Below are 11373 nucleotides of genomic sequence, written 5' to 3'. Positions count from 1 at the left end.
GGAAGGGGAGGAGGAGTGGGAGGTAGAGGAGGAGGAGTGGGAGGAAGGGGAGGAGGAAGAGGACATAGAGGAGGAGTGGGAGAAAGAGGAGGTAGAGGAGTTAGAGGAGGAGGAGTGGGAAGTGGAGGAGGAGTGGGAAGGGGAGGAGGAGTGGGAGGTAGAGGAGGAGGAGTGGGAGGAGGAGGAGAAGGGGAGGAGGAAGAGGAGGAGGAGGAGGCATGGGAGGAGGAGTGGGAGGAGGAGAAGAAGGGGAGGAGGAGGAAGAGGACATAGAGGAGGTGTGGGAGAAAGAGGAGGTAGAGGAGGAGGAGTGGGAAGTGGAGGAGGAGTGGGAAGGGGAGGAGGAGTGGGAGGTAGAGGAGGAGGAGTGGGAGGAAGGGGAGGAGGAAGAGGAGGAGGAGGAGGCGTGGGAGGAGGAGGAGAAGGGAGGAGGAAGAGGAGGAGGAGTGGGAGGAGGAGGAGGAAGAGTGGGAGGAGGAGGAAAAGGGGAGGAGGAAGAGGAGGTAGAGGAGGATGAGTGGGAGGAGGAGGAAAAGGGGAGGAGGAAGAGGAGGTAGAGGAGGATGAGTTGGAGGAGGAGGAGAAGGGGAGGAGGAGGAAGAGGACATAGAGGAGGAGGAGTGGGAGGAGGAGATAAAGGAGGAGGTGGAGATAGAGAAGAAGGAGATTGAGGAGGAGCTTGAGAAGGAGGAGGAGATAGAGGTGGAGATAGAGGAGGAGGAGGGGGAGATAGAGGTGGAGATAGAGGAAGAGATAGAGGAGGAGGAGATAGAGGAGGAGATAGAGGCGGAGGATGAGATGGAGGAGGAGATAGAGGAGGAGGAGATAGAGGAGGAGGAGATAGAGGAGGGGGAGATAGATGAGGGGGAGGAGATAGGAATGGAGGAGATGGAGGAGGGGGAGGTGGAGATTGTGGGGGAAGGGGCGATAGAGGAGGAGGCAGAGATAGAGGAGGAGATAGAGATGGAGGCGATAGATATGGAGGAAGACAAGATAGAGGAGGAGGTATAGATAGAGGAGGAGTTGGAGGGGGAGGTGGAGATAGTGGAGGAAGAGGAGATAGAGGGGGAGGTTGAGATTGTGGAGGAGGAGGAGATAGAGGATGATATAGAGATGGAGGAGATAGAAGAGGGGATAGAGGAGGAGGGGGAGGTGGAGATTGTGGAGGAAGGGGAGATAGCGGAGGAGGCATTGGAGTCAACATGGGCCAGACATCCCTGTGGAAACGGAGACGACACTTTGTAGAGTCCATGAGCTGAACAATTGAGGCTAGAGAAACAGAGAGACATATGGAGAGAAGATAGAGAAACGGAGACAGAGAGAGAGAGAGAGAGAGAGAGAGAGAGAGAGAGAGAGAGACAGAGAGAGAGAGAGAGAGAGAGAGAGAGAGAGAGAAAAGAGAGAGAGAAGAGAGGAGAGAGAGAGAAGAGAGAGAGAGAGAGAGAGAGAGAGAGAGAGAGAGAGAGAGAGAGACATATGGAGAGAGAGAGAAGAGAGAGAGAGAGAGAGAGAAGAGAGAGAGAGAGAGAGAGAGAGAGAGAGAGAGAGAGAGAGAGAGAGACAGAGAGAGAGAGAGAGAAGAGAGAGAGAGAAGAGAGAGAGAGAGAAGAGAGGGAGAGAGATAGAGAGAGAGAGAGAGAGAGAGAGAGAGAGAGAGACATATGGAGAGAAGATAGAGAAACAGAGACAGAGAGAGAGAGAGAAGAGAGAGAGAGAGAGGAGAGAGAGGGAGAGAGAGAGAGAGAGAGAGAGAGAGAGAGAGAGAGAGAGAGAGAGACAGAAGAGAGAGAGAGAGAGAGAGAAGAGAGAGAAGAGAGAGACATATGGAGAGAAGATAGAGAAACAGAGACAGAGAGAGAGAGAGAGAGAGAGAGAGAGAGAGAGACATATGGAGAGAAGATAGAGAAACAGAGACAGAGAGAGAGAGAAGAGAGAGAAGAGAGAGAAGAGAGGGAGAGAGGAGAGAGAGAGAAGAGAGAGAGAGAGGAGAGAGACAGAGAGAGAGAGAGGAGAGAGACAGAGAGAGAGAGAGGAGAGAGACAGAGAGAGAGAGAGAGAGACAGAGAGAGAGAGAGAGAGAGAGAGAGACAGAGAGACAGAGAGAGAGAGAGAGAGAGAGAGAGAGAGAGAGAGAGAGAGAGAGAGAGAGAAGAGAGAGAGAGAGAGAGAGAGAGAGAGAGAGGAGAGAGAGAAGAGAGAGAGAGAAGAGATAGAGAGAGAGAAGAGAGAGAAGAGAGAGAAGAGAGAGAGAGAAGAGAGAGAGAGAAGAGATAGAGAGAGAGAAGAGAGAGAAGAGAGAGAAGAGAGAGAGAGAAGAGAGAAGAGAGGGAGAGAAGAGAGAGAAGAGAGAGAGAGAAGAGAGAAGAGAGGGAGAGAAGAGAGAGAAGAGAGAGAGAGAAGAGAGAAGAGAGGGAGAGAAGAGAGAGAAGAGAGAGAAGAGAGAGAGAGAGAAGAGAGAGAGAGAGAGAAGGGAGAGAAGAGAGAGAAGAAGAGAGAGAAGAGAAGAGAGAGAGAGAGAAGAGAGAGAAGAGAGAGAAGAGAGAGGAGAGAGAGAAGAGAGAGAGAGAGAGATATCTCCCTCTGCTTAAGAAAGCAGGAGTCTCAGTAAGGGACAGTGAGATCTCTCCTTAGAGAACCTGTCTTGGCACTTCTGTAAAATGAGGACCATATAAATGAAGCCCTCTGGGGCACTTTGACGTTGTCCCACTATTGAATCCTATTCCCTAATTAGTCCACTAGGGCCCTTGTCTAAAGTAATGCACTATATAGGGAATAGGGCTGTAGTAGAAAGTAGTGCACTATATAGGGAATAGGGCTGTAGTATAAAGTTGTCATGTTTGTCATTTATTATCATGTCTTGTCCCTGTGCTCCCCATTCTGTTCGTTTCCCTCTGCTGGTCTTATTGGGTTCTTTCCCTCTTTCTATCCCTCTCTCTCCCCCTCCCCCTCTCACTCTCTCGCTCTCTTCTCTCTATCGTTCCGTTCCTGCTCCCAGCTGTTCCTATTCCCCTAATCATCATTTAGTCTTCCCACACCTGTTCCCGATCCTTTCCCCTGATTAGAGTCCCTATTTATTCCTTTGTGTTCCGTTCCTGTCCCGTCGGTTCCTTGTTTAGTATTCACCATGCTGTGATTGCGTTTCGCCCTGTCCTGTCGTGTTTTTGCTGTGATTGTGTATCGCCCTGTCCTGTCGTGTTTTTTGCCTTCATCAGATGCTGCGTGTGAGCAGGTGTCTCTGTCTACTACGGCCTGCGCCTACCCGAAGCGACCTGCAGTCTGTGGCCGCTTCTCCAGTTATTTCCCTCTACAGACTAGAGGATTTCTGTTATTCCCTGTTTGGACTTAAATAAACTCTGTTTCTGTTAAGTCGCTTTTGGGTCCTCTTTCACCTGCATGACAGAAGGAACCGACCAAGGAATGGACCCAGCGACTTCAGACGCTCGTTTCACTGCCGTCAAGATCCAAGGAGCCATGCTCGGCAGACACGAGCAGGAATTGTCTGCTGCTCGCCATGCCGTGGAGAACCTGGCCGCTCAGGTTTCCGACCTCTCTGGACAGTTCCAGAGTCTACGTCTCGTGCCACCTGTTACTTCCTGGCCTGCCGAGCCTCCAGAACCTAGGGTTAATAACCCACCTTGCTACTCCGGTCAGCCCACTGAGTGCCGCTCCTTTCTCACGCAGTGTGAGATTGTGTTCTCTCTCCAACCCAACACATACTCTAGAGAGAGAGCTCGGGTTGCTTACGTCATTTCACTCCTTACTGGCCGGGCTCGAGAATGGGGCACAGCTATCTGGGAGGCAAGGGCTGATTGCTCTAACAAGTTCCAGAACTTTAAAGAGGAGATGATTCGGGTTTTTGACCGTTCAGTTTTTGGTAGGGAGGCTTCTAGGGCCCTGGCTTCCTTATGCCAAGGTGAACGGTCCATAACGGATTATTCTATTGAGTTTCGCACTCTTGCTGCCTCTAGTGAGTGGAACGAGCCGGCGCTGCTCGCTCGTTTTCTGGAGGGACTCCACGCTGTGGTTAAGGATGAGATTCTCTCCCGGGAGGTTCCTTCAGATGTGGACTCTTTGATTGCTCTCGCCATCCGCATAGAACGACGGGTAGATCTTCGTCACCGGGCTCGTGGAAGAGAGCTCGCATCAACGGTGTTTCCCTGCTCCGCATCGCAACCATCTCCCTCCTCTGGCTTTGAGACTGAGCCCATGCAGCTGGGAGGGATTCGCATCTCGACTAAGGAGAGGGAACGGAGGATCACCAACCGCCTGTGCCTCTATTGCGGAGTTGCTGGACATTTTGTTAATTCATGTCCAGTAAGAGGTCAGAGCCCATCAGTAAGCGGAGGGCTACTGGTGAGCGCTACTACTCAGGCCTCTTCATCTAGATCTTGTACTACTATGTCGGTCCATCTACGCTGGACCGGTTCGGGTGCTACATGCAGTGCCTTGATTGACTCTGGGGCTGAGGGTTGTTTCATGGACGAAGCATGGGTTCGGAAACATAACATTCCTTTCAGACCGTTAGACAAGCCTACGCCCATGTTTGCCTTAGATGGTAGTCATCTTCCCAGTATCAAATTTGAGACACTACCTTTAACTCTCACAGTATCTGGTAACCACAGTGAGACTATTTCTTTTTGATTTTCCGTTCACCGTTTACACCTGTTGTTTTGGGTCATCCCTGGCTAGTATGTCATAATCCTTCTATTAATTGGTCTAGTAATTCTATCCTATCCTGGAACGTTTCTTGTCATGTGAAGTGTTTAATGTCTGCCATCCCTCCCGTTTCTTCTGTCCCTACTTCTCAGGAGGAACCTGGCGATTTGACAGGAGTGCCGGAGGAATATCATGATCTGCGCACGGTCTTCAGTCGGTCCCGAGCCAACTCCCTTCCTCCTCACCGGTCGTATGATTGTAGTATTGATCTCCTTCCGGGGACCACTCCTCCTCGAGGTAGACTATACTCTCTGTCGGCTCCCGAACGTAAGGCTCTCGAGGATTATTTGTCTGTGTCTCTTGACGCCGGTACCATAGTGCCTTCTTCCTCTCCGGCCGGGGCGGGGTTCTTTTTGTTAAGAAGAAGGACGGTACTCTGCGCCCCTGCGTGGATTATCGAGGGCTGAATGACATAACGGTTAAGAATCGTTATCCGCTTCCCCTTATGTCATCAGCCTTCGAGATTCTGCAGGAGCCAGGTGCTTTACTAAGTTGGACCTTCGTAACGCTTACCATCTCGTGCGCATCAGAGAGGGGGACGAGTGGAAAACGGCGTTTAACACTCCGTTAGGGCATTTTGAGTACCGGGTTCTGCCGTTCGGTCTCGCCAATGCGCCAGCTGTTTTTCAGGCATTAGTTAATGATGTTCTGAGAGACATGCTGAACATCTTTGTTTTTGTCTATCTTGACGATATCCTGATTTTTCTCCGTCACTCGAGATTCATGTTCAGCACGTTCGACGTGTTCTACAGCGCCTTTTAGAGAATTGTCTCTACGTAAAGGCTGAGAAGTGCTCTTTTCATGTCTCCTCCGTTACTTTTCTCGGTTCCGTTATTTCCGCTGAAGGCATTCAGATGGATTCCGCTAAGGTCCAAGCTGTCAGTGATTGGCCCGTTCCAAGGTCACGTGTCGAGTTGCAGCGCTTTTTAGGTTTCGCTAATTTCTATCGGCGTTTCATTCGTAATTTCGGTCAAGTTGCTGCCCCTCTCACAGCTCTTACTTCTGTCAAGACGTGTTTTAAGTGGTCCGGTTCCGCCCAGGGAGCTTTTGATCTTCTAAAAGAACGTTTTACGTCCGCTCCTATCCTCGTTACTCCTGACGTCACTAGACAATTCATTGTCGAGGTTGACGCTTCAGAGGTAGGCGTGGGAGCCATTCTATCCCAGCGCTTCCAGTCTGACGATAAGGTTCATCCTTGCGCTTATTTTTCTCATCGCCTGTCGCCATCTGAGCGCAACTATGATGTGGGTAACCGTGAACTGCTCGCCATCCGCTTAGCCCTAGGCGAATGGCGACAGTGGTTGGAGGGGGGCGACCGTTCCTTTTGTCGTTTGGACAGACCATAAGAACCTTGAGTACATCCGTTCTGCCAAACGACTTAATGCCCGTCAAGCTCGTTGGGCGTTGTTTTTCGCTCGTTTCGAGTTTGTGATTTCTTACCGTCCGGGTAGCAGGAACACCAAGCCTGATGCCTTATCCCGTCTGTTTAGTTCTTCTGTGGCTTCTACTGATCCCGAGGGGATTCTTCCTTATGGGCGTGTTGTCGGGTTAACAGTCTGGGGAATTGAAAGACAGGTTAAGCAAGCACTCACGCACACTGCGTCGCCGCGCGCTTGTCCTAGTAACCTCCTTTTCGTTCCTGTTTCCACTCGTCTGGCTGTTCTTCAGTGGGCTCACTCTGCCAAGTTAGCTGGTCATCCCGGTGTTCGAACCACTCTTGCGTCTATTCGCCAGCGCTTTTGGTGGCCGACTCAGGAGCGTGACACGCGCCGTTTCGTGGCTGCTTGTTCGGACTGCGCGCAGACTAAGTCGGGTAACTCTCCTCCTGCCGGTCGTCTCAGACCGCTCCCCATTCCTTCTCGACCATGGTCTCACATCGCCTTAGACTTCATTACCGGTCTGCCTTTGTCTGCGGGGAAGACTGTGAGAGCCGCCAATAAACGCAGGATTAAGAGTCCAAGGTATTGTTGCGGCCAGAGAGTGTGGCTTTCCACTCGCAACCTTCCTCTTACGACAGCTTCTCGTAAGTTGACTCCGCGGTTCATTGGTCCGTTCCGTGTCTCCCAGGTCGTCAATCCTGTCGCTGTGCGACTGCTTCTTCCGCGACATCTTCGTCGCGTCCATCCTGTCTTCCATGTCTCCTGTGTTAAGCCCTTTCTTCGCACCCCGTTCGTCTTCCCTCCCCCTCCCGTCCTTGTCGAGAGCGCACCTATTTACAAGGTACATAAGATCATGGACATGCGTTCTCGGGGACGGGGTCACCAATACTTAGTGGATTGGGAGGGTTACGGTCCTGAGGAGAGGAGTTGGGTTCCGTCTCGGGACGTGCTGGACCGTTCACTCATCGATGATTTCCTCCGTTGCCGCCAGGATTCCTCCTCGAGTGCGCCAGGAGGCGCTCGGTGAGTGGGGGTACTGTCATGTTTGTCATTTATTATCATGTCTTGTCCCTGTGCTCCCCATTCTGTTCGTTTCCCTCTGCTGGTCTTATTGGGTTCTTTCCCTCTTTCTATCCCTCTCTCTCACTCTCTCGCTCTCTCTTCTCTCTATCGTTCCGTTCCTGCTCCCAGCTGTTCCTATTCCCCTAATCATCATTTAGTCTTCCCACACCTGTTCCCGATCCTTTCCCCTGATTAGAGTCCCTATTTATTCCTTTGTGTTCCGTTCCTGTCCCGTCGGTTCCTTGTTTAGTATTCACCATGCTGTGATTGCGTTTCGCCCTGTCCTGTCGTGTTTTTGCTGTGATTGTGTATCGCCCTGTCCTGTCGTGTTTTTTGCCTTCATCAGATGCTGCGTGTGAGCAGGTGTCTCTGTCTACTACGGCCTGCGCCTACCCGAAGCGACCTGCAGTCTGTGGCCGCTTCTCCAGTTATTTCCCTCTACAGACTAGAGGATTTCTGTTATTCCCTGTTTGGACTTAAATAAACTCTGTTTCTGTTAAGTCGCTTTTGGGTCCTCTTTCACCTGCATGACAAAAGTAGTGTACTATATCGGGAATAGGGCTGTAGTATAAAGTAGTGTACTATATAGGGAATAGGACTGTAGTATAAAGTAGTGTACTATATAGGGCTGTAGTATAAAGTAGTGCACTATATAGGGAATAGGGCTGTAGTATAAAGTAGTGTACTATATAGGGAATAGGGCTGTAGTATAAAGTAGTGCACTATATAGGGAATAGGGCTGTCGTATAAAGTAGTGTACTATATAGGGAATAGGGCTGTAGTATAAAGTAGTGTACTATATAGGGAATAGGGATGTAGTATAAAGTAGTGTACTATATAGGGAATAGGGCTGTAGTATAAAGTAGTGTACTAGATAGGGCTGTAGTATAAAGTAGTGCACTATATAGGGCTGTAGTATAAAGTAGTGCACTATATAGGGAATAGGGCTGTAGTATAAAGTAGTGTACTATATAGGGAATAGGGCTGTAGTATAAAATAGTGTACTAGATAGGGAATAGGGCTGTAGTATAAAGTAGTGTACTATATAGGGCTGTAGTATAAAGTAGTGTACTATATAGGGAATAGGGCTGTAGTATAAAGTAGTGTACTATATAGGGAATAGGGCTGTAGTATAAAGTAGTACAATATATAGGGAATAGGGCTGTAGTATAAAGTAGTGTACTATATAGGGCTGTAGTATAAAGTAGTGCACTATATAGGGAATAGGGCTGTAGTATAAAGTAGTGTACTATATAGGGAATAGGGCTGTAGTATAAAGTAGTGCACTATATAGGGAATAGGGCTGTAGTATAAAGTAGTGTACTATATAGGGAATAGGGCTGTAGTATAAAGTAGTGCACTATATAGGGAATAGGGCTGTAGTATAAAGTAGTGTACTATATAGGGAATAGGGCTGTAGTATAAAGTAGTGTACTATATAGGGAATAGGGCTGTAGTATAAAGTAGTACAATATATAGGGAATAGGGCTGTAGTATAAAGTAGTGCACTATATAGGGCTGTAGTATAAAGTAGTGCACTATATAGGGAATAGGGCTGTAGTATAAAGTAGTGTACTATATAGGGAATAGGGCTGTAGTATAAAGTAGTGCACTATATAGGGAATAGGGCTGTAGTATAAAGTAGTGTACTATATAGGGAATAGGGCTGTAGTATAAAGTAGTGCACTATATAGGGAATAGGGCTGTAGTATAAAGTAGTGCACTATATAGGGAATAGGGCTGTAGTATAAAGTAGTGCACTATATAGGGAATAGGGCTGTAGTAGAAAGTAGTGTACTATATAGGGCTGTAGTATAAAGTAGTGCACTATATAGGGCTGTAGTATAAAGTAGTGCACTATATAGGGAATATGGCTGTAGTATAAAGTAGTGCACTATATAGGGAATAGGTCTGTAGTATAAAGTAGTGCACTATATAGGGAATAGGGCTGTAGTATAAAGTAGTGTACTATATAGGGCTGTAGTATAAAGTAGTGTACTATATAGGGAATAGGGCTGTAGTATAAAGTAGTGTACTATATAGAGCTGTAGTATAAAGTAGTGTACTATATAGGGAATAGGGCTGTAGTATAAAGTAGTGTACTATATAGGGCTGTAGTATAAAGTAGTGTACTAGATAGGGAATAGGGCTGTAGTATAAAGTAGTGTACTATATAGGGCTGTAGTATAAAGTAGTGCACTATATAGGGAATAGGGCTGTAGTATAAAGTAGTGCACTATATAGGGAATAGGGCTGTAGTATAAAGTAGTGCACTATATAGGGAATAGGGCTGTAGTATAAAGTTGTGTACTATATAGGGAATAGGGCTGTAGTATAAAGTAGTGTACTATATAGGGAATAGGGCTGTAGTATAAAGTAGTGTACTATATAGGTAATAGGGCTGTAGTATAAAGTAGTGTACTATATAGGGAATAGGGCTGTAGTATAAAGTAGTGTACTATATAGGGAATAGGGCTGTAGTATAAAGTAGTGTACTATATAGGGAATAGGGCTGTAGTATAAAGTAGTGTACTATATAGGGAATAGGGCTGTAGTATATAGTAGTGCACTATATAGGGAATAGGGCTGTAGTATAAAGTAGTGTACTATATAGGGAATAGGGCTGTAGTATAAAGTAGTGTACTATATAGGGAATAGGGCTGTAGTATAAAGTAGTGTACTATATAGGGAATAGGGAACATTTGGGACAGACACTGACATTCTCCTTCCTGTCTGTATAATGTGGTTAGTGATGTCAAACACACACACACACACACACACACACACACACACACACACACACACACACACACACACACACACACACACACACACACACACACACACACACACACACACACACACACACACACACACACACACACACATGGCGTACTCAAGCTGAATGAACATTAATGGGACCTTAAATGTCAGAGAGAGGAGGAGGAAGAAGAGGAGGAAGAGGAGGAAGAGGAAAAGGAGGAGGAGGTAGAGGAGGAGGAGGAGGAAGAGGAGGGGGAGGAGGAGGAGGAAGAAGAGGAAAGGAGGAGGAAGAGGAGGAGGAAGAGGAAAAGGATGAGGATGTAGAGGAGGAGGAGGAGGAGGAGGAAGAGGAAAGGAGGAGGAGGAGGAGGAAGAGGAAAGGAGGAGGAGGAGGAGGAGGAGGAAGAAGAGGAGGGGGAGGAGGAGGAGGAGGAGGAGGAGGAGGAAGAGGAAATGAGGAGGAGGAGGAGGAGGAGGAGGAGGAGGAAGAAGAGGAGGGGGAGGAGGAGGAGGAAGAGGAAAAGGATGAGGATGTAGAGGAGGAGGAGGAGCAAGAAGAGGAGGGGAGGAGGAGGAGGAAGAGGAAAAGGAGGAGGAGGTAGAGGAGGAGGAGGAGGAGGAAGAGGACCAGACAATAAAGTGAATGATATTTTTATTTCTCTCCCTCCCTTTTTTTACTGCTCTCTGACTCTCTCTCTCTCTCTGTCTCTCATCTCTCTCCTCTCACTCTCTCCTTCCCCCTCTCTCTTTCTCCCCTATCCCTTCCTCCCTGTCTCTTCCTCTCCTCTCTCCTCTCTCCATTCTCTTTCTCTCCTATTTCTCTCCTCTCTCTCCCCTTCCTCCCTCCCTCCCTCCAGGTGAGATGGAGGAGCTGGAAGCTCAGTGGTTAACGGGGATCTGTCACCATGAGAAGAACGAGGTGATGTCCAGTCAGCTGGACGTTGACAACATGGCCGGAGTGTTTTACATGCTGGCTACCGCAATGGGACTGTCTCTCATTACCTTCATATCAGAGCATCTCTTCTACTGGAGGTTGAGATACTGTTTCACTGAGTCTGTACGGGAACACCGGGACTACTGTTCTCTATAAGCAGGGTAAGACTGGGGGTTAGGGGTTAGGGTTAGGGGGTAGGGGTAGGGGGTAGGGGTTAGGGGTTAGGGGGTAGGGGGTAGGGGTTAGGGGTAGGGAGAGTAACTGTTTCACTGGAGTCTGTACGGGAACACCGGGACTACTGTTCTCTATAAGCAGGGTAAGACTGGGGGGGTAGGGGGTAGGGGGTTAGGGGGTAGCGGATAGGGGGTAGGGGTTAGGGGGTAGGGGGTAGGGGTTAGGGGTTAGGGTTGAGGGGTTAGGGGGTAGGGGGGTAGGGGGTTAGGGGTTAGGGTTAGGGGTTAGGGGTTAGGGGGTAGGGGTTAGGGGTTAGGGAGTAGGGGGTAGGGGTTAGGGGTAGGG

The 11373-nt window shown here is 48.7% G+C and overlaps 1 protein-coding gene across 1 annotated transcript in view; it reads left to right on the top strand.

Moving 5' to 3' along the window:
• Positions 1-10977, top strand: part of LOC124029532 (glutamate receptor ionotropic, NMDA 2A-like) — a gene marked incomplete at both ends in the record, with an annotated part of 12267 nt that extends 1290 nt beyond the window's left edge. The window contains one exon of the mRNA XM_046341210.1: positions 10778-10977. Within this exon, the coding sequence (XP_046197166.1) occupies positions 10778-10977 (200 nt within the window). The remainder of the gene's footprint in view (positions 1-10777) is intronic.
• Positions 10978-11373: the final 396 nt, after the last annotated feature.

This window comes from Oncorhynchus gorbuscha, unplaced genomic scaffold (genome assembly GCF_021184085.1).
Source record: "Oncorhynchus gorbuscha isolate QuinsamMale2020 ecotype Even-year unplaced genomic scaffold, OgorEven_v1.0 Un_scaffold_6726, whole genome shotgun sequence".
NCBI classification, from domain to species: domain Eukaryota; kingdom Metazoa; phylum Chordata; class Actinopteri; order Salmoniformes; family Salmonidae; genus Oncorhynchus; species Oncorhynchus gorbuscha.
Note: the sequence above shows the minus strand (reverse complement) of the source record. Positions and strands in the feature narration are given on the sequence as shown.